General features: G+C 44.2%; 1 protein-coding gene across 16 annotated transcripts in view; it reads left to right on the forward strand.

Moving 5' to 3' along the window:
- Nucleotides 1-23,774, forward strand: part of RNF212B (ring finger protein 212B) — a 465,717-nt gene that overhangs the window by 129,367 nt on the left and 312,576 nt on the right. For 15 of the 16 annotated variants that reach the window (XR_008845195.1, XR_008845189.1, XR_008845186.1 and 12 more), the window contains 2 exons: nt 13,794-13,909; nt 14,004-14,064. The exons of the other annotated variant lie outside the window; for it this stretch is intronic. Coding sequence is in view for 9 of the 15 variants with exons in the window: in XM_056526195.1 (XP_056382170.1) it covers nt 13,794-13,909; nt 14,004-14,064 (177 nt within the window). In the remaining 6 variants the exon portion in view is untranslated. The remainder of the gene's footprint in view (nt 1-13,793; nt 13,910-14,003; nt 14,065-23,774) is intronic. 16 annotated transcript variants of the gene reach the window in all.

Genomic DNA, 23,774 nt, shown 5'->3' on the forward strand with positions numbered 1-23,774 from the left:
CCCTGCCTGAAGTTGCGGATCTTTCCTCCATTGTGATACATCACTCACAGAAATTAGCCCGACAGGCATAGCAATTTTCTCAACTTGCAGCCATGATGCAACAGCTTTTGCCCTTGCAACAGCAGCAGGTACCACAATCTGGCCCACTCCCAGCTCCTGCAGTGTCTCCTGGCTCCCAGCTGCACCTGCCTTTGCCTTCCAAGTATGATGAGGATTCCAAGTCGTGCAGAGGCTTTGTTACACAGTGCTCCATGCATCTGGAGCTCATGTCTGAACTGTTTCCGATGGAGCGTAGTAAGGTGGCCTTTGTCATTAGTCTACTTTCCGGAAAAGCCCAGGATCTGACCCCGTGTCATAGCAGGGTGGTCCTGACGGCTATCAGCCAATGGGATCCGAGGCTAATAGCGGACATAACCAATCTCTGTGATGCCCAGCATCAACCTCTTAGACGCCGCAATAAAAGCTGATCGGGTGAAACACATCGGCTAGTCATAGCTTCTCAAATTGTTTGGTGCCGGGCACTGCAAAAGGGCTTTTTGCTGCATAGACAAACTAAGAAGAGGGACCTTGAAGAGGCGGTCATATTTCCCATTCATCACTAAATAAAAGTCACTGCACTAGGGATGTCCCAATACTGGTCATTTGCACAAGTATTTGTACTCATGAAAATGTCCCCGATACCTAATCCGATACCTGTGTCCCACCGGCAGGTATCATGGAGGTGCGGTAAGCCGCCTGCACTCTCCGCTCCCGAGCTATGCAGTGTGCTCAGCAGCTGAGTGCACATCATAGCCGGGACCCGCATTAACCCTTTAGATGCTGCAATCAAAGTTGATTGCAGCATCTAAATGTCCTGAGGTGTATTGCCGGTTAGCTCAGTGATGCTGATCGGGATCACCGCGATGTAATCAGCTGTGAGGACGGCCAGAGGTGCCTTACTGTGTTCAGTGCGTACGATCGTCCTCCTTTACTGCTGCCAGCCATGGCAGGCAGTAGTAAAGGAGCGCCAATAACACTGATCACCGCTATGCAATGGCATAGCATTGATCAGTGTATGCAATCTACAGTTTGCATGTAATAGTCCCCTACGGGGACTAAAAAAGTTGGGGGGGGGGATTGTAAAAAATAAATGTCAATTAACCCACTCCTAATAAAAAATTTGAATCACCCCACCCCCTTTTCAAAAAAGTTTTAATAAAAAAAAAAAAAATAAAAAAAAAAATATATATATATATAAATATAATTATTATTATTTTTTTTTAATATAAAAATGCCCTTTCTCTTAGAAATACTAAAAAAAAAGCACACCTTTTTCCTATTAAGGGTACGTTCACACGGGCGGATCCACAGCGTATTTTATGTAGCGGATCTGCCACTAAACGACCACTACATGTTGCCTTTAGATGTGCCTGCTCGGAGCGGCAATACGCGGATTAGTTTTGATTTGATTATGAGCAGAATTGTAAGTGGTTATGAAGTTGAGTCAGGGTGGTATCTTCTTGATTCCATCTGTTGTTTTCTTTGTTAGGCATTATTCCTGGGTAAGGTTGTCAATTCTTCTTATTGCTTCCTTGATTAGTTCTTCAGGATAGCCCTTATCTTTGAAACGACTAGTTAATATTTCTGTTTGTGATTTGTAGGTTTCATCTCTGGTGCAATTTTTCCGTATTCTTTTGAACTGGCTGAACGGTATATTCGTGCGCCATTTTTTCAGGTGTCCGCTGTTGAAAGAAAGGTAGCTTTTTAAAATGGGTGGCTGTCAAGATTTTGTTACAGTCATGATATATTTCCAAGTCCAAGTATTCAATTTTCAACGATGAGGATTGTGAGGTGAGTGTGATACCCCAGTTGTTTCCATTTATTTCCTCAACAAATTGTTGGATGAGAGTTTCTGGACCATTCCACAGAAAAGAGATCATCTATATATCTCCTATAGATGATTACATGTTTATATAAATCATTGGTGGTAATCAATGTTTTTTCAAAACACCCCATCACTAGGTTGGCATAAGAAGGTGCCACCGTTGTACCCATAGCGGTACCACGGGTTTGATGGTACGTGGCGCCATCATATCTGAAGAAATTATTCGTTAGCTTGGTTTCAAGGCATTGTAAAAGGAAGGTTCTTTGGGCATCATGTATGTCTGGATCCCCCGTCAGGGCTTCATTGATACAGCTTAGGCCAATATCATGTTTGATATTGCTGTATAGTGCTGCTACGTCCATGGTAATTAGAGTGCAGCACTATACAGCAATATCAAACATGATATTGGCCTAAGCTGTATCAATGAAGCCCTGACGGGGGATCCAGACATACCTGACGCCCAAACAACCTTCCTTTTACAATGCCTTGAAACCATTCTAACGAATAATTTCTTCAGATATGATGGCGCCACGTACCATCAAACCCGTGGTACCGCTATGGGTACAACGGTGGCACCTTCTTATGCCAACCTAGTGATGGGGTGTTTTGAAAAATCATTCATTACCACCAATGATTTATACAAACATGTAATCATCTATAGGAGATATATAGATGATCTCTTTTTTCTGTGGAATGGTCCAGAAACTCTCATCCAACAATTTGTTGAGGAAATAAATGGAAACAACTGGGGTATCACACTCACCTCACAATCCTCATCGTTGAAAATTGAATACTTGGACCTGGAAATATATCATAACAAAATCTTGACAGCCACCCATTTTAAAAAGGTTGACGCCAATAGCTACCTTTCTTTCAACAGCGGACACCTGAAAAAATGGCGCACGAATATACTGTTCAGCCAGTTCAAAAGAATACGGAAAAATTGCACCAGAGATGAAACCTACAAATCACAAACAGAAATACTTACTAGTCGTTTCAAAGATAAGGGCTATCCTGAAGAACTAATCAAGGTAGCAATAAGAAGAACTGACAACCTTACCCAGGAACAATGCCTAACAAAGAAAACAACAGATGGCATCAAGAAGATACCACCCTGACTCAACTTCATAACCACTTACAATTCTGCTCATAATCAAATCAAAACTATTTTCAACAAACATTGGCATATACTACAGAATGATCAAGTACTCAAAGATTCACTTCCGAAACATCCATGTATCACTTATAAGAGGGCACCCACCCTGAAGTCTATACTGGCACCCTGTGTATTAAAAACAACATAAACCCAAACACATAAGAGAGCAATCCTGGTGTATACAGATGTGGAGGAAACCGCTGTCTGTGTTGCAAATCCATCAAGGCTGGATCCAAAAACATAAATAGCAACAACACAGGAGAAACATTTCCCATCAAATATTTTTTGAACTGTCACTCAAAATTCGTCATATTCATTTTGGAATGCATATGTGGCCAACAATACGTTGGCCGCACCACACAAGAATTGCATCAACGACTCAACGGACATAGACGGAACATCAAAAAAGGCTTTCTCCTACACAGTGTTTCCCGACATTGTCTGCAGAAACACATGGGTATAGATAACCCTGTCACCATCTGTCCTATTGATTATATAGATTAACACATCTCCAATAGACATGAAGAACTCACCAGGAAGGAGATGTACTAGATCTTCAGGTTGGGCACTTTAACACCAAGAGGCCTGAACGAAGCCATGGAACTAATAAGATGAGATACGGATAAGGGAGACCTGAACGGAGCCATAGAAATATTAAAATGATAACCAAACACATTTTTCTATACACTATCCCTTCCCACCTAGTGTATATACGTCTGTATATATATATATAATGTGTGTGTATACATATATCTTTGTTTAATATACACAAAATCCCCTCCCTATCCGTCCATTATCACAGTATGGTACCCATAATTGGACTCATATCTATCCTAACAAATCACTATGAATATATCCCACATTTTGGGTTTGTAGAGACCCATCCCAAACCACAAATCCCCTCTTCTCCCCTCCCCCCCCCCCCTTCCCCCTAGTTTTCTATGCAGTACATCTGACAGCAAAACCTCATTTCCCATAATGAAATATTTATTATGGAATATAATTCAATTGGTGTTATTGACCAGCAATGCGGGGGTTAACAACTTCCACACACCAGGACGACTGTTACATAAAGATACGGCTCCATTATAATTACAAATATACACTTATCCGGTAATACAATCCCCTCAGGACACATGCACTACAAGGCATGCAGATTATAACATTAATATTGATGATATTGACACATGCATAGCATAATATTAATACTAATAATATTGAAACACTTTTCCCATAAATGGAACAACAACAAAGAGGAACTTACAGCATGAGCAGTCCCCTCTACTGCCGTCACAAACCCCGGCCACACATTCCACTGTCAATGCCACCTTACATTCCGGAGCAGAGAATGCATCAAAGGTCCAATGTAAATCATTGCCACACAGTTTACTGGTACTGATACTCTAGAGATACAATTATAACGATAATGAAACTAACTATAGCTATGTGCTATACAGAGCAGAGCCTTGAGTATCTGAGCCCTATGCAACAAAAGCAGTATTCTCCTCTAAAAATGGAACAAATGAATCTGAACAAATGAAACTAAACAAATGTCACTTCCTGTTGCCCACAGCAACCACAGCTATGCAGTGCACTATCACTGCTTTGATAAGGATGAAACCAATAGCTTTGCACCATGCAGCAGAAGAACTCCAGACAACGAACACATCAGAGCCCTCTGTGAACAAGAACAATTACATTACTCCTTGGAAGAAAAATAACAAAGAGAACTCACTGTGTAAACATTTCCTCTTTCTGCTGACATTATCTACGGCCGCGCAGTCCATCCCCTTGCCGGTCATCCCGGAGATATAATTTACCACTGCCGACAGCTGTGCGCCCTACAGCTCCGAGCACCGGAGCTGAATGAATAATAGTAGTAACTACTCTATTTCTACAATGAACGGAATATAAGCACACTCCCTTAATGTCAGCTATCTGTTATTATATCTGTTTTCAAACTTTAACAAATACACATGTGTTTAACCCATTGTTGCAATGCGCATGTCTCAAGATGTATCAGTGAGGTCACCTCCGTCCTGTTAAGTTTCCCGCGCGCTATGTATATTTAAATCCCCTCACTCCTATGACCCCCCAGACCTGACGAAGCAAGGGGATCCTTGCGAAACGCGTTGTCTCTGTACCTGTTTTTATTTTATACCTACCAATAAACCAGTTTGGTTTTACTACTGCTGTTCCTGTGCATAATTGACAAGACAGCCTCCTGCTAGCACCGCTGTGCGATCCTCCCCAAGGAAAGGTATATACCTCTCCATTACTTGAATCTGCACGACCGCCATCACTGATGTTCTGGACCAGGACGCAAGGCTGCTACAAGGATCGTTTTTGAGTATACATACTCACACATGTGCTTCACAGTGTTGTGCCTGCTGCGCAACACTGAAAGGTGAGTGAGCAATCCCACCTGTGTTTTCTATATACCCTTTTATTTTATTTACTGGAAAACTGCTGCATTTAGAGAGCGCCTTTCTTTTTCTGTTCCCTTCTACCTACATGCTCCATTTCTGGAATGAGACATTTTAAATTTAAAAACATGTATATGTTTAAAACAATTTAGTTACAGTAATATTCAATCAGATGTTAACAAAGCTTACAGAAAAACTGAAAAATTGCATAATTCATTGAGCCCGTTCAGGCTCAATGAATTGAGGGTTTCTATCCAATATTTTTTGATCAAAACGTGTCCCCCCCCATCCACCACATGGAGGTGGCCTTATAACGGATGGGTCCGTAACGTACATTATGAGTCTAAAATTCATAACACTCACTTCTGCTGTGCATATAGCCTCTGACTGGGTGACATGCTTGATCCATTATCAATTAAAATACCTCCTTTGAAAAAGGGGAGGGGTGCATGGCTACAGAGGGTGCCATTCCCCCTAAGTTGCACAAAACAAAAAAAAACAACTTACACAGGTTTTTGATACACGGGTGCACGCTGCTGTGGCAAATACAGAGTATACAAAGAAAGGAAGGTTGCAGCAGCACACTTGGTCAAAAATGGAGGCTCTTAGCACACTTTTTGATCAAAACGTGTCCCCCCATCCACCACGTGGAGGTGGCTTCATAACGGATGGGTCCCTAACATACATTATGAGTCTAAAACTCATAACACTCACCTCTGTTGTGCATATAGCCTCTGACTGTGTTACATGCTGGATCCATTATCAATTAAAATACCGCACGTAAGTGGATGACAACTGTTAAGCAACTGTACATAATCTCCTAGCTATTCCACTGAACCTGCCCATAACAGAAACACGTCATCCACGTATCGAATCCATTTGATGACATATTTACTTAAAGCAAAAGAATAAACAAATGCCTCCTCAAATTTATTCATACAAATATTTGCTATACTTGGTGCAACAAGGGACCCCATCGAGGTCCCCTGTATCTGCAAATAAAAATCTTCTCCAAACCTAAAAAAAAATTTTTGTAAAATAATCTCCAGCAGATTGAATATGAAGGCAATTTTAGAGTTACAGAGTGTAGGATCTTTAATTAATTCTTCCCTAACCACAGCTATTCTTTCATGTGTGGGGATATTCATATGTAATGGGTGCACGATAGGGTCACTTGAGAAAGGGGGCGTGTCCTCTGAAACATCGGAAGTGTCAGGCCTACACTCACCTGTTTGCTCCTCCATGAGAGGAAGGAAGATCTGCACCGCTATGCCCGTGCTAGGGGTAAAATTTATCAGTGGCTGGATCAGGAGATGTCGGACGTTCATTAGTGAGCACATGGGGTGAAGTACTGTCTGTATTGAATGCATTTGAAAAAAGTGGAGCTTGCTCCGAATTTGTACGAAAAAAAATTAAGATTTCACTAAAGCAATTTTAAAAAACGTACATACTTGTCTAGTGTGAATTGTTTTCTATTTTGGTTACTACTTGGAACGGGTTGAGCCCCCATATATTCACATGTATACCCCAATGCATCTAAGGTTTACCAATTTATCACTATATGTCCTGTAAAGATGACTGCAAGAGCACAGCGCAGACTGCTCAATTTGGTGAAGAATCCTAGAGTGTCTGTTAAAGACTTACAAAAGTCTCTGGCATATGCTAACATCCCTGTTAGCAAATCTACGATATGTAAAACACTAAACAAAAATGAATTTCATGGGAGGATACCACAGAGGAAGCAACTGCTGTCCAAAAAAAACATTGCTGCACGTTAATAGTTTGCACAAGAGCGCCTGGATGTTCCACAGCAGTACTGGCAAAATATTTTGGGGACAGATGAAACCAAAGTTGAGTTGTTTGGAAGAAATTTGGGGCTGCTTTGCTGCATCAGGGCCTGGACGGATTGCTATCATCGAAGGAAAAATGAATTCCTAAGTTTATCAAGACATTTTGAAGGTGAACTTAAGGCCCTCTGTCCACCAGCTGAAGCTCAACAGAAGATGGGTGTTGCAACAGGACAACGACCCAAAGCATAGAAGTAAATCAACAACACAATGGCGTAAACAGAAGAAAATATGCCTTCTGGATTGGCCCAGTCAGAGTCCTGACCTCAACCCGATTTGAGATGCTGTGGCATGACCTCAAGAAAGTGATTCACACCAGACATCACAAGAATATTGCTGAACTGAAACGGTTCTGTTAAGAGGAATGGTCAAAAATTACTCCTGACTGTTGTGCATGTCTGATCTGCAACTACAGAAAACATTTGGTTGAAGTTATTGCTGCCAAAGGAGGTTCAATCAGTTATTAAATCCAAGGTTCACATACTTTTTCCACCTGCACTGTGAAAGTTTACATGGTGTGTTCAATAAAAACATGGTAACATTTAATTCTTTGTCTGTTATTAGTTTAAGCAGACTGTGATTGTCTATTGTTGTGCCTTAGATGAAGATCAGATCACATTTTATGACCAATTTGTGCAGAAATCCATATAATTCCAAAGGGTTCACATACTTTTTCTTGCAATTGTAGATATTGTGAATAACACAACTCAGTCAATGAAAGGTACCACATCAGGGTGACTTCCCCATTCAGAGAAGACATACAAGAATCACACATTAAAGGACATCTGTACTGATGAATTTTACATATTCCTGTGCCTGGGCTGCAAAAATAAACAAAATAAACTTTGACTCACCTTCCTACGTTCACCCGTTTCTCCACTATCTGCCTCACGGTCCTCCGCTGCGATCCTCATGCTGCTTCCTGGGGACAGGAACGTCGCAGAGCCTTCAGCGTATCACCCGCCGCAGCGATGTCCCGCCTCGGCCGGTGATAGGCAGAGCGCACTGTCATGTAACGAGCCAGCCGGATGTTAGCCCAGGATCAGATGAAGTCAGCCAGGTTGCTTCAAAGTAACACGGGCTCTCTAGTGTGGAGGATTGGAGCGACGCCATGTCTTAGACTGGCATTATGGTTGAGAAGAAGAAGTCAGAGTAGTGTCACACGGTATTCCTTCTTTCAGACAAATTTCAATTTTTTTAGGTAGGGATCAAATCCTGTAATACTGAAACTGAAATGTGCACTTGTGCCATTTGAAGTGCCAAAGGTATAGGCCTCAGATTTTGGTACCTTTCTAGTACGGTGGGTTCCAAGTCGGCATAGAGGGAAACAGATGGTGGCATGTTCAGTAAAACAGAGATTACGAGATGCACCCAGTAGTTGTTCACTTACTTGAGAATGATGCAATTTCAGAACAATGTGGGAGATGTATTAAAACCTGTGTAAAGAGTGGTGCAGTTGCCCATAGCAACCAATTGCATAGCTTTTTGTTTTCAATTTTTTTCAGAGGCCTTTTTAAAAATGAAAGATACAATCTGGTTGCTATGGGTAACTTCACCACTTTTCCTCTACACAGGTTTTGATAAATCCCCCAAATGTATCTTGGCACATCTGGGGCTCTGACTTTAAAAAAGCTCTGTGAATAAAGTCAGATTGCAGGAGCAGTGCATGGAAAAGGTTAGTAATTTAACAAAGTTGCTCACAGTTTCCTGGAGCCATCGACCCTAATGTTCACTCTCCTGGATCTGTTCTCCAAATCCTCGAGCTTCAATTCCCCAACTTCCATCTTACGGGACTGTTCATCCAGGTCATGGTGGTCCACAGGGATCGCTGCACCATGCATAGGAGTTTCAACATCAGAGACACATGTTTTTAAGTTGAAATTTGGTTGAAAACATCAGATACAGGTTTCGCCAACTCTGTCCACAATGAACATCTTAGTATAGTTTGAGAAAAAAACTGGTGTGTTGAGTTTAGAGTGCTTCTTGGTGTGCCTGGACTTCTTGACTACCACATATAGGAGGTTTCAGGCTGGGGGAGTTGCACAAACAGCGCTTTTATGGCCAAAACATGTAGTTCACATGGAGTGCATCCTCACAAATTAGCTAAGCGCATGTGTCCCCCAGTAGGAACAATTCAAAGTGGATCTGTCACCATAATGTACTACCTGAGCTAAGGGCAGTCAACTATAGTAACTGGTCTATTGGGTGAACACACTAAACAGCATAGAACATTATTATAATTCGTGGGTAATATCTGCTAAGAAATAATAGAGCATACTCTAAACTGAGTTTGCTACATTCACTCCACATTCCTGCCCTTCACTATTAACCCCTTAAGGACCCAGACAATTTTCACTGTAGGATCCGGCCATTTTTTGCACATCTGACCACTGTCACTTTAATCATTTAATACATCTGGGATGCTTTTAACTTTCATTCAGATTCCAAGATTGTTTTTTCGTGACATATTCTACTTTATGTTAGAGGTAAAATGTTGTCGATACTTGCATCATTTCTTGGTGAAAAATTCCAAAATTTGATGAAAAAATTGAAAATGTTGCATTTTTTCAAATTTGAAGCTCTCTGCTAATAAGGAAAATGAATATTCCAAATAAATTATATATTGATTCACATATACAATATGTCTACTTTATGTTTGCATCATGAAGTTGACATGTTTTTACTTTTGGAAGACATCAGAGGGCTTCAAAGTATAGCAGCAATTTTCCAATTTTTCGCAAAATTTTCAAAATCGACATTTTTCAGGGTCCAGTTCAGTTTTGAAGTTTATTTGAAGGGCTTTCATATTCGAAATACCCCATAAATGACCCCATTATAAAAACTGCACCCCTCAAAGTATTCAAAATGACATTCAAAATGTTTGTTAACCCTTTAGGTGTTTCACAGGAATAGCAGCAAATTGAAGGAGAAAATTCAAAATCTTCATTTTTTACACTGGCATGTTCTTGTAGACCCAGTTATTGAATTTTTACAAGGGGTAAAAGGAGAGAAATATTCCTTAAATGTGTAACCCAATTTCTCTCGCGTAAGGAAATACCTCATATGTGTATATCAAGTATTCAGCGGACGCAGTAGAGGGCTCAGAAGGGAAGGAGCGACAGTGGGATTTTGGAGAGTGAGTTTTTCTGAAATGGTTTTTGGGGGGGCATGTCACATTTAGGAAGCCCCTATGGTGCCAGAACAGCAAAGAAAAACCCACATGGCATACTATTTTGGAAACTACACCCCTCAAGGCACGTAACAAGGGGTCCAGTGAGCATTAACACCCCACAGGTGTTTGATGACTTTTTGTTAAAGTCAGATGTGTAAATGAGAAAAACTTTTTTTTTCACTAAAATGCTGTTTTTTCCCCAAATTTTACATTTTTACAAGGGGTAATAGGAGAAAATGACCCCCAAAATTTGTAACCCCATTTCGTCTGAGTATGGAAATACCCAATGTGTGGATGTCAAGTGCTCTGCGGGCAAACTACAATGCTCAGAAGAGGAGGAGTGCCATTGAGCTTTTGGAGACAGAATTTGGTTGGAATGGAAGTCGGGGGCCATGTGCGTATACAAAGCCACCCATGGTGCCAGAACAGTGGACCCCCCCCCACATGTGACCCCATTTTGGAAACTACACGCCTCACAGGATTTAATAAAGGGTGCAGTGAGTATTTACACCCCACTGGCGTTTGACAGGACTTTGGAACAGTGGGCTGTGCAAATGAAAAGTTAAATTTTTCATTTTCACGGACCACTGTTCCAAAAATCTGTCAGACACCAGTGAGGCGTAAATGCTCACTGTACCCCTTATTACATTACATAAGGGGTGTAGTTTCCAAAATGGGGTCACATGTGGGGGGGTCCATTGTTCTGGCACTATGGGGGCTTTGTAAACACACGTGGCCTTCAATTCCAGACAAATTTTCTCTTCAAAATCCCAATAGTGCTCCTACTCTTCTGAGCATTGTAGTGCGCCAGCAGAGCACTTTACATCCACATAATGGGGTATATTCTTACTCAGAAGAAATTTAGGGTAACACCAGCATTTTAGTGAAAATTATATATTTTTTTCCATCCAACTTTGAAGAATTTTCATTAAACACCTGTGGGGTGTTAAGGCTCACTATACCCCTTGTTACGTTCCATGAGGGGTGTCGTTTCCAAAATGGGGTCACGTGTGTATTTCTTATTTTGCGTTTATGTCAGAACCGCTGTAAAATCAGCCAAACCCTGTGCAAATCACCAATTTAGGCCTCACTCCTGAGCCTTGTTGTGCGCCCACATATGGGGTATTCCCGTACTCAGGAGAAATTGCGTTACTAATTTTGGGGGGTCTTTTTTTCCTTTTAACACTTGTGAAAATCAAAAGTATGGGGCAACACCAGCATGTTAGTGTAACATTTTTTATTTTTTTATACTAACAGGCTGGTGTAGCCCGCAACTTTTCCTTTTCATAAGGGGTAAAAGGAGAAAAAGCCCCCCAAAATTTGTAGTATGATTTCTCCCGAGTACGGAAATACCCCATATGTGGCCCTAAACTTTTTCCTTGAAATACGACAGGGCTCCGAAGTGAGAGAGCGCCATGCGCATTTGAGGACTAAATTAGGGATTGCATAGGGGTGGACATAGGGGTATTCTACACCAGTGATTCCCAAACAGGGTGCCTCCAGCTGTTGCTAAACTCCCAGCATGCCTGAACAGTCAGTGGCTGTCCAGAAATGCTGGGAGTTGTTGTTTTGCAACAGCTGGAGGCTCTGTTTTGGAAACACTGCCGTACAATATGTTTTTCATTTTTATTGGGGGGAGGGGGGGACAGTGTAAGGGGGTGTATATGTAATGTTTTACCCTTTATTATGTGTTAGAAAAATTTGCCGCAGCTCATACTTGAAGCAGGAAACTTACTGTAAGCCTGCCCGTGTGAATGTATCCTGTACGTTCACATGGGGGGGGGGTGGCAAACCTCCAGCTGTTTTAAAACTACAACTCCCAGCATGTACTGACAGACCGCTCATGCTGGGAGTTGTAGTTTGCAACAGCTGGAGGCACACTGGTTGGAAAACCTTCAGTTAGGTTCTGTTACCTAACTCAGTATTTTCCAACCAGTGTGCCTCCAGCTGTTGCAAAACTACAACTCCCAGCATGTACTGATTCTCGGAGATGTAGTTATGCAACAGCTGGATGTGCGCAACTACAACTCCCAGCATGCCGAGACAGCTGTTTACTGTCTGGGCATGCTGGGATTTGCAGTTTTGCAACATCTGGAGGGCTACAGTTAGAGACCACTGCACAGTGATCTCCAAACTGTGGACCTCCAGATGTTGCAAAACTACAAATCCCAGCATGCCCAGACAGCAAACAGCTGTGTGGGCATGTTACGAGTTGTAGTTTTGCAAGATCTGAAGGGATACAGTTTAGAGACCACTGTATAGTGGTCTCAAACTGTAGGACTCCAGCTGTTGCAAAACTACAAATCCCAGCATGCCCAAACAGCTGTCTGGGCATGCTGGGAGTTGTAGTTTTGCAACATCTAGAGGGCTACAGTTTGAGACCACTCTATAGTGGTCTCAAACTGTAGCCCTCCAGATGTTGCTAGGCAACTCACCGGCTTCCGTAGGATCCAGGGAAACAGCCGCACGACATGCCACCTGAGCCGATCACCGCAGCCTATCGCGTACCCTAGCCTCCACCGATGGGTAAGTGATGTTCGGCGCCCAGTCCCCTCTGGTTTCCCCGTCCTGCCCTGCCTATTTTGAGTGGGCAGGACGGGGAAAACTAAAGTTAACGCCCCCGATCTGCTATTGGTCGTCGGTTTTGACGACCAATAGCAGGGATAGGAAGGGTGGCACCCCTGCCACCTCACTCCTTTCCCTTCAGGGGATCGTAGGTGTCATGGACAACCGCGATCCCCCTTATATTCCGGGTCACCATAGACCCGTATGACCCGGAATAGGCGCAAATCGCAAGTGTGAATTCACTTGCGATTTGCGCTGATCGTCCACATGGGGGGAGGTCTGATGACCCCCCTGGGCATTTGCGCGGGGTGCCTGCTGATCGATATCAGCAGTACCCCGGTCCGGTCCCCGGCAGGCGCGCGGCAGGGACCGTAATTCCCACGGGCATACAGGTACACCCTAGGTCTTTAAGACCCAGGTACAGAAGGCGTATCCATACGCCCTGGGTCCTGTACGGGTTAACTGATGCCTACTTAGTGCACAGGTAGAAACTTGGGCTGTTAGTCAATGGTGAGTTAGGGGAGAAAGAATTTCCCTAAAAAATAAATCAGATTTTTTCCTAAGATGCTATTGTCTAAATGGCCAAGTTCCAAATATAAGATACCTTTTAGCTGAATCCCAAATTATGTAACATGCTCTACAAAGTCATCATTAGGTTGAGTGTTAGGCCAGGTTAAATTTTTTTTGTTTACAACAGAATTCATCACTGCTCTGGATCCAAACAAAGGCAGTGATCTCTGTTCATTATGCTTTTATCCTAAAGGTATGGAATTTTCAAAAGCAACAACATGAACATCATGTGACTTTCTACAAACAATACATTACTAAAGTTCAAAATGCTTACACAGAGGCCCTACAGAAGATTGAAAATCAGGAAAAGTATTAATCATGTATTTTTTTTACCTTGCTGTGCTTTTGTTTTTGTGCATGTATTTCACACAGGCTGTGTTTAACAAATAATATTTGTCCATAGTGAATTAAAAGCCATAAAGAAAGAAAATGCTGAGCTCAAATCGATAGTCACTAATTTAAAGGTGAGGAATAAGTATACTGAATTCTAATGGATCCATTTTTTTCATCTAAATACAATTGAAGTAATGTAAAAAAAAAAAAAAAAATATATAGTTACAGCAGATCCACATTTACTGTACAGTCAACATCCTGCAATTATTTAAAATACACAATAGTTTGCAAAATGTTGCCATCACAATTGATCTTAATTAGCTATGTATGTTTGCATAACAAATGTTACCTTTTACAGTTCCCTCTTCATTTTTAAGAAGAATCTGCAAAAAATCTGAGATCCCAAATACTATGTAAGATTACTATACACAGATATGTAAAGGTTAGCTAGTAACAGTTAACCTAATTTGTGGGAGGGGTCTGGGCGTTACATAAGCAGGGACCCCGAGGCTTGGGTCTCTGCTATAGCACCGCAGTGTTTCCGGTTCCTGGCCCAATTCCAGTTCGCATCCTATCTTCGGGAAATCAGGTAAGGGCTCCGTCCTTCCGAGCCTCCTATCGATTACTAATGTTTCGTTCTTACGTGTTCGGGGCTCGGTAGCCCACATTGCCGCTCGCTACTCGGCCATACTTTACCCCGAGCCATGAGCACACGGGACGCTATATGGCTGACGGCGGCCGCACACTTACATTCACGACGCCGGGCGTCTCACCTGAAGAAGCCGGGGGGGGGGGGGGGGGCGCGGCTCCGGGGTGTCATGACCTCGCTATGGCACTGCCTGGATGCACTAAGCAGATGCGCTCTGGGGGGGGGGGGATTTCTTTTCGGCATGGGCGCTCGGTGTGCCGGGCATGGGGGGGCCGGCGTCTGTGCGCGTGGCGTGGTTATGTTGCGTGCGCGGCGCCGGGCCTCGCATGTCGGGGGCATCGCTCTGTCCGGGTCTTGATGTTTCCCCTCTCATTCGCGGCCATGCTCGCCGCTGTTCACACGGCCTCCTTCCAGTCCCTGGTACATGAGCATTTGTCGCGCTGGCTGTACGAAAAAAAAAAAAGGGGGGGGGGGATTTGTTTGCGTTCGTGCGCTTTCTTCGTCGCATGGCTGCTGCATCCCAGGGTTAGGGGGCGGAGCAGAGGAGACACTGGGGGCAGTCACGTGGGGGGGGGGGGGGGGGCTTCAGGCTCACACTGGATTGGGCTCCACGAATCTGGTCATGTAATATTACCGGGTCCTGCTCGGGTTCTGGCAGGAACATGGAGGGGGTGGGGGCATCGGCACTGGCATGGATCAAGATGTATGAAGTCACTTTTACACAGCATTGTCATAGCAGCAGCATACGTCTTTGATATTGCCGTGGTATTATACACTCAGCTTACCTTTATTTCAGATTTTCCTGATCGGTATCTTGTGTCACGAGGGACTCAATTCCCACTTTTCAGCTGCACTTAGTGTTACTTGAGTACGTATTCATGCTTAACTTAGGAACTTATCACCCGAGGTTTTCATGATGGATAGGTCATTATAGGTTCTCACATTTTCTGTCACTTATAGGTCTAGTTTTCCTATCTCCGCTCTCTACCTAAGAGGTCCTTTTTTTTGGCTTCGGGGTTGCAAGGTAGCATTTTGGTTTTACTTGTTTTTACTTGACGGGGTTGGTACAACAGTTTCTTTTGAGTATTATTATTATTTTTTTTTCTCTTTCTTTTTCCTTCCTTAGTGTGTCAAGTGTGAATAGTAAGTATTTTGGCTAACAGGCCTGTAGTTAGTTAATTGTCTTATGCACACTTTACCTACGTCTTTTGAGGCGGATTGCCGGGCCAATCCTCGAGTCCTCTTTTCTATTATCTTCGGGTGCGGTAAAGTAGGAGGGGTAGGCTCACTATGCCAGTAGAGGTGGATTGCCCTCGTCAATCCTCGCGCCTTGTATTCTGGTTTATGCATATTTATATTAATAGTTCATCTGTCTTGTCTGTATGCACTTCTAGAGGCAGATTCAATTTCAATCCACACGCCTCACGTCTGTCTTCTGTCTTGTCGCAGCGGGATCCTAGGGTACAAGGTTAATTTCCTGATAGCTCTTCATTGTTTTCTAGGGGATGTCTCACGTCTCTGAGAGCATGGAAGGGGCAGCAGCTCCCTCTTCACCCGCTAGATCATCAGCCGCGGGAAGTACGATGTTGCTCAGAGCTTGGACCATCCCAAAAATCACGACTGAACTCCGTCGTCGGGGGATCCCTTTCCCTGCCACGGCGAGGAAAGCCGAACTGTTTAAGATTTTGCATTCCCAGGGGACCCCAAGGGCTCCTCAAGGGCACTCGAGCCGTGACTCCCCATCCCTAGTTCAGATTCACACAATCTTAAACACTCCATCCACCTCCATGCAGGAGATGCAGGATAGAATGGTTGCACTGGAGGCTCGCGATTCTGTCTCCGCACCGGCAATTCCATCGGCATCCTCTGCACTTGCCACACCAGTGGCATCGGTTACGGCGACTGGTGCCGCAGGCTCCATCCCTAATCCTACACCAGCTACTTCTGCCACACCGGTAATTTCTACGGCCGCCCCAGCCTCATCTGGCTCATGGAACGTTGCTGCTTTTACCGGGCAAACCTCAGGGTTAGCCTCCTCAGGTACGTCATCACCATCTGTCAGTCTCATTCCAGCGCATTTTATACCCGAAGCCATCAGGAGAGACATCCTTGAGGGGAAAGATGTCAACTTGGTTACTCTCCTGGTGGCTTTGCAAGATGTTCTGGACAACAGGACTTTCGCATGTGGCGAGGTTTCAGTCACTGTTAGGGCTAGAGACCCTAGGCTTAGTAGGAAACTCAATATCCCGGAGTTCGTTCTGGCATTTGGGCTCTTTAGGGATGTGATTTGCGCAGTCAGCCCCAACAGGCGCATAGAACTGGACCAGTATCTCCACAAACTGGTAGACTTGGGATACAAGTACGGAGGTTTTTCATTCTACGATTACCATCGTTCCTTTTCCGCAAAGGCTGCCGCCACTTTGTTCCAGTTCCAGCAGGCTACTAATTGGGCTGTCCTTGACACAGAGTTATTCTGTCGGCATTTCGCTGGGCTTAGGGCACCACTTTGCGCTGTCTGCCAGTCATCTACCCACGCCACCAACTGGTGCCCTAACACCCAAGCCACCACTTCCGCGGCCGAGGGCAGCTCGGTTACCAAGCCTCAACCAGGTCCGGCTGTAGACAAGCTTGGCAGACCTGTGCATTTTATGGGAAACGCTCAAATTTGCAACAACTTTAATTATTCATCTTGCAGATTCAGCCGATGTCGCTTGCTGCATGTGTGCAGTTTGTGCCACAGAGCACACCCCAAGACTCAGTGCCCTAAAAAAGCTGGGTCAGAAGCATGACTAGGCAGGGTCAACACCCAGGTTCTTAGGGCTTATCTACAGGGCCATCCAGATCCGGTTTTGGTAGAATTTCTCTACAGGGGTTTCAATGAGGGTTTTCAGACCGGGCTAGTCAGTCTTCCGGAAGGAACATATGAGTGTCAGAATTTACAATCAGCAGCCAGGAACCCGGAAGTAGTGGAAGAGCTTTTAACCCCTTAAGGACGCAGGACGTAAATGTACGTCCTGGTGAGGTGGTACTTAACGCACCAGGACGTACATTTACGTCCTAAGCATAACCGCGGGCATCGGAGCGATGCCCGTGTCATGCGCGGCTGATCCCGGCTGCTGATCGCAGCCAGGGACCCGCCGGCAATGGCCGACGCCCGCGATCTCGCGGGCGTCCGCCATTAACCCCTCAGGTGCCGGGATCAATACAGATCCCGGCATCTGCGGCAGTTCGCGATTAAAATGAACGATCGGATCGCCCGCAGCGCTGCTGCGGGGATCCGATCATTCATAACGCCGCACGGAGGTCCCCTCACCTTCCTCCGTGCGGCTCCCGGCGTCTCCTGCTCTGGTCTGTGATCGAGCAGACCAGAGCAGGAGATGACCGATAATACTGATCTGTTCTATGTCCTATACATAGAACAGATCAGTATTAGCAATCATGGTATTGCTATGAATAGTCCCCTATGGGGACTATTCAAGTGTAAAAAAAAATGTAAAAAAATGTAAAAGTAAAAGTAAAAAAAAAGTGAAAAATCCCCTCCCCCAATAAAAAAGTAAAACGTCCGTTTTTTCCTATTTTACCCCCAAAAAGCGTAAAAAACATTTTTTATAGACATATTTGGTATCGCCGCGTGCGTAAATGTCCGAACTATTAAAATAAAATGTTAATGATCCCGTACGGTGAACGGCGTGAACGAAAAAAAATTAAAAAAGTCCAAAATTCCTACTTTTTTAATTCATTTTATTAAAAAAAAAATTATAAAAAATGTATTAAAAGTTTTTTATATACAAATGTGGTATCAAAAAAAAGTACAGATCATGGCGCAAAAAATGAGCCCCCATACCGCCGCTTATACGGAAAAATAAAAAAGTTATAGGTCATCAAAATAAAGGGATTATAAACGTACTAATTTGGTTAAAAAGTTTGTGATTTTTTTTAAGCGCAACAATAATATAAAAGTATATAATAATGGGTATCATTTTAATCGTATTGACCCTCAGAATAAAGAACACACGTCATTTTTACCATAAATTGTACGGCGTGAAAACAAAACCTTCCAAAATTAGCAAAATTGCGTTTTTCGTTTTAATTTCCCCACAAAAATAGTGTTTTTTGGTTGCGCCATACATTTTATGATATAATGAGTGATGTCATTACAAAGGACAACTGGTCGCGCAAAAAACAAGCCCTCATACTAGTCTGTGGATGAAAATATAAAAGAGTTATGATTTTTAGAAGGCGAGGAGGAAAAAATGAAAACGTAAAAATTAAATTGTCTGAGTCCTTAAGGCCAAAATGGGCTGAGTCCTTAAGGGGTTAAGGAACGAAATTGCTAAAGGTTTCATAATTGGCCCCTTCCAAAGGGCCCCCTTTAACCAGTGGAGGGTCAGCCCCATCGGGGTGGCGTGCGGCAAGTTCTCCAATAAATTCCGTCTCATATACGACTTGTCCGCGCCCCATTCTTCATGCACTCCCAGCATTAACTCCTTAATTCCCTCTGAGGAATTTGCAATGAAATACACGTCTGTGGATGTAGCCATCCAGCGGATTCTGAATCTTGGCCATGGTACCTGGTTGTCAAAGGCGGATATTTCTGATGCCTTCAAGTTATTACCGCTTCACCCTGAGCTATGGCAGTGGCACGGTATCAAATGGGGGGGCTATATTATTTCGCCACTCGCCTCACCTTCTGTGCCAAGAGCAGCCCCCGGCTGTTTGATACCTTTGCCTCGGCTTTGGAATGGGCTTTGATAAACCATTGGTCCTGTGCCAACGTGCTACATTACTTGGATGATTTTCTATTGCTTGAAAGTCCGGGAGGGGTACCTAAAGATTTACAGACCTTGTTGTCAGTCTTTTCCTGCCTTAACATCCCAGTAGCAGTGAGGAAACTAGAGGGCCCTGCTACTTCTCTCACGTTTTTGGGAGTAATTCTAGACTCGATGGACATGGTGGCCAGATTACCCAGTGAGAAATTAGGGCGCATCCGGGAGGTGATACACAGCATGACTCGCTCCCCGGCAACGGACAGACATCAGCTCCTAAGCCTCCTAGGCATTCTGAACATGGGGATTGTTCCTCAGGGCAGGTCCTTTGTTTCCAGGTTGCTCGCCCTGCTGCCTTCAGCTCCCGAGATGGATTCATTAGTAATCCTGGACCAAGCAGCCAGAGCCGACTGAATTATGTGGGATCAGTTCTTGGCAGGATGGAATGGGGTGTCAATGTTCATCCCATTAGCTGACAGATGTTCGCCCGTAGTCATCACTGACGCCGCCGCATCAGTGGGTTATGCAGCCATTTGTGGCACGCATTGGCTGGCCGAACAGTGGTCCCCCGAGCTTCTCGCCCTTCCTGACTTCACCACCACGTCAGCCCTTTTTGAAATAGTACCAATAGTGGCAGCTGCCTTAACATGGGGTCATCTATGGCAGGGTAAGTCAGTAGTGTTCCACACTGATAACATCACCATTCGGGACATTATTTGCAAAGGAAGATCCAGGTCTCTCACTATCATGTCCTTTTTGCGTAGACTGGTGCACACAGCCCTCATGAGGGAATTCCACATAGAATGTGTCTACATCGAAGGGAGTCGAAACACAGCTGCTGACAGTCTCTCCCGCTTTAATTTCCAGGTGTTCCATCATATCATGCCAGAAGCAGACAGAATGGCCACATCAGCACCCCCTCTCAGCTCATTGATGTTGGACTAAATGGTCACTGGTTAGGGGCCTTAAATTTAATTAATCAGTCATTAGCCCCCAACACGGCGAGATCATACAAGGTCGCATGGAATGCCTTTCAAAAGTTCTTACTCAAATATCCTACCACCTCCCCTTTTGATATTCAATACTTATTAGCGTTTGTATCATTTTGCCACTCCTCCCTCAAATTATCTCATAGTGCCATCAGACTATACCTAGCCGGAATACAACACCATCGTTCTCTCAGTTTCCCTGGTCTTCCATCCATCCTTGGCTCACACCTGATCAAAGCCGCATTAAAGGGTATCGAGAGAGCGCAGGGACCGAAGCCACCTTCCAGGGTCCCGGTATCTGCTGCCAAATTCCAGATTTTCAGTTCCATCCTGGACGGTGCTCCCTTCAGTCACTCCGCTAGCTTGGTCATCAAGGCGGCTATCTATTTGGCCTTCAATGGATTCCTTAGACCAGGGGAATTCACCAAAACATCATACAACTCCAATGCACTCCAAGTTAAACACTTATCTCCTGCCGGGTCAGGCTTCAAGCTGGCACTAGGTCACACTAAAACGCAACAATTAAAACAGGTTGAAATCAGCTTCTATCCGACTCGCAACCAGTGGTGTCCAGTTAATGTTCTCCAGCAACTGTTAGAACTACTAGCCAATAAATCTCCGGATTATCCTTTACTCCCCTTCCCAGTCTCTCTATTGACTACTAAGGACTTTGTGAGGCATATACACATTTTAGCACGCCATGCAGGTATGGATCCAGCCACTGTGTCTGGTCATTCTTTCCGGATCGGGGCAGCATCTTCAGCCTCAAAGCACGCCATACCTTCACACCTCATTAAGAAGCTAGGTCGGTGGAGCTCACCCTGCTTCCAGAGGTACATTCCTGATCCACAAGTAGAGATGGCTAGAGCCTTTAGCCAATTGGCCAATGTTTGAAGAATTGCTCAAATAAATTATCTGGTTTTTGCCCTCTTCTTTCAGGCTACCTTTACGGCCTCCCAGGCACACCTCAGGCCTAGTTAGTTGTTTAATTACTGTTACACTTGTAGGTTGGGATATCCTTTATTCAGTAGGATATGGTATTTTCATCTCACATCACCACATGTTAACCTGACCACAAGTAAAAGTTAGCTGGTAACAGTTAACCTAATTTGTGGGAGGGGTCTGGGCGTTACATAAGCAGGTACCCTGAGGCTTGGGTCTCTGCTACAGCACCGCAGTGTTTCCCCCACCCTCCCAACCCCTTTTTTCTTAGGTTTCATTTTAACTACCATCCTCTGGGTAGCCCTCTTCTTTCAGGCTACCTTTACGGCCTCCCGGGCACACCTCAGGCCTAGTTAGTTGTTTAATTACTGTTACACTTGTAGGTTGGGATATCCTTTATTCAGTAGGATATGGTATTTTCATCTCACATCACCACATGTTAACCTGACCACAAGGACTATTTGAGGGAATTGTGTTACATTAGTTGAATGTTCTGATCTTCTCAGATACCTTCAACTCTGAAAGGGGTACTTCGCCCCTAGACATCTTATCCATTATCCAAAGGATAGGGGATAAGATGTCTGATCGCGAGGGTCCTGCTGCTGGGGACCCCTGCGATCTCTCCTGCAGCCAGGGCCAGACTTAGGTGTTCAGGCGCCCTGTGCGAGCTAACCTTGTGCCCCCCCCCCCCCCCATTACCCCATAAACATACACAAAGAGAAAAAACATCTTTGTAACAAATATTCATTCCCATCACCAAAACCCTTGGCCACCTGTTCAATGAAAACCTTGCCTCCCCTTAATCAATCCCGTATCCCCCTTAATCAGTCCCCTGCCCCCTTAATCAGTCCCATGCCCCCTTAATCAGTCCCATGTCCCCCTTCACCAGTCCCATGTCCCCCTTAATCAGATGCAGACCCCCTTAATCAGACCCTCCCCCCTTCACCAGTCCCCCTTAATCAGACTCAGCTATCACGCCCCCTCCCGTAGGCTTGCATTGCGGGGCGGAGCGTGACGTCACACACCGGCGCAGTCGTGACGTCACACGCCGCCCGCCCTGTAGTCGCCGGTAATCAGTCCTGGAGCGAACACGCTCCGGGGACTGATTACAAACGGGGTGCCGCGTGTATTATTCCGGGGGTCCCCAGCGGCGGGACTCCCGCGATCAGGCATCTTATCTCCTATCCTTTGAATAGGGGATAAGATGTTTAAGCACCGGAGTACCCCTTTAACGACACACGTATATTTACGTCCTGCGCCGGCTCTCACGATATGAAACGGGGCCCCACATCACATCGCGTCGGTCCCGGCGCTCATCAACGGCCGGGACCCACGGCTAATACATCACATCGCCGATCGCGGCAATGTGAGGTATTAACCCTTTAGCCGCTTCTAAAGTGAAAGTGAAACTATCCCGGCTAGTCAGTCGGGCTGTTCGGAACCGCCGCGGTGAAATCGCGGCGTCCCGAAAAGCTTACAGGACACCGGGAGGGCCCTTACCTGCCTCCTCGGTGTCTGATCGACGAATGACTGCTCCGTGCCTGAGATCCAGGCAGGAGCAGTCAAGCGCCGATAACACTGATCACAGGCGTGTTAATACACGCCAGTGATCAGCATGAGAGATCAGTGTGTGCAGTGTTATAGGTCCCATAGGGACCTATAACACTGCAAAAAAAAAGTTTAAAAAAAGTGTTAATAAAGGTCATTTAACCCCTTCCCTAATAAAAGTTTAAATCACCCCCCTTTTCCCATAAAAAAAATAAAACAGTGTAAATAAAAAAAAAAACATGTGGTATCGCCGCGTGCGTAAATGTCCGAACTATAAAAATATATCATTAATTAAACTGCACGGTCAATGGCGTACGCGCAAAAAAATTAAAAAGTCCAAAAATGAGTATTTTTGGTCACTTTTTATACCATTAAAAAATGAATAAAAAGTGACCAAAAAGTCTGATCAAAACAAAAATTATACAGATAAAAACTTCAGATCTTGGCGCAAAAAATTAGTCCTCATACCGCCCTGTACGTGGAAAAATAAAAAAGTTATTGGGGTCAGTAGATGACATTTTTAAACGTATAAATTTTCCTGCATGTAGTTATGATTTTTTCCAGAAGTACGACAAAATGAAACCTACATAAGTAGGGTACCATTTTAACCGTATGGACCTACAGAATAATGATAAGGTGTCATTTTTACTGAATTATGCACTATTTTGTCGCACAATGATTTTTTTTTCCGTTTCGCCGTGAATTTTTGGGTAAAATGACTAATGTCACTGCAAAGTAGAATTTGTGACGCAAAAAATAAGCCATAATATGGATTTTTAGGTGGAAAATTGAAAGGGTTATGATTTTTAAAAGGTAAGGAGGAAAAAACAAAAGTGCAAAAACTGCAAAAACCCTGAGTCCTTAAAGGGTTAATCAGATCCTCTCTCTTTATTCCATAATTAGACGGACGGATCCTGCCCCCCTTCACATATCCTGTGCCCTGCTTA

Source organism: Hyla sarda, chromosome 1 (assembly GCF_029499605.1).
Source record: "Hyla sarda isolate aHylSar1 chromosome 1, aHylSar1.hap1, whole genome shotgun sequence".
NCBI lineage: Eukaryota > Metazoa > Chordata > Amphibia > Anura > Hylidae > Hyla > Hyla sarda.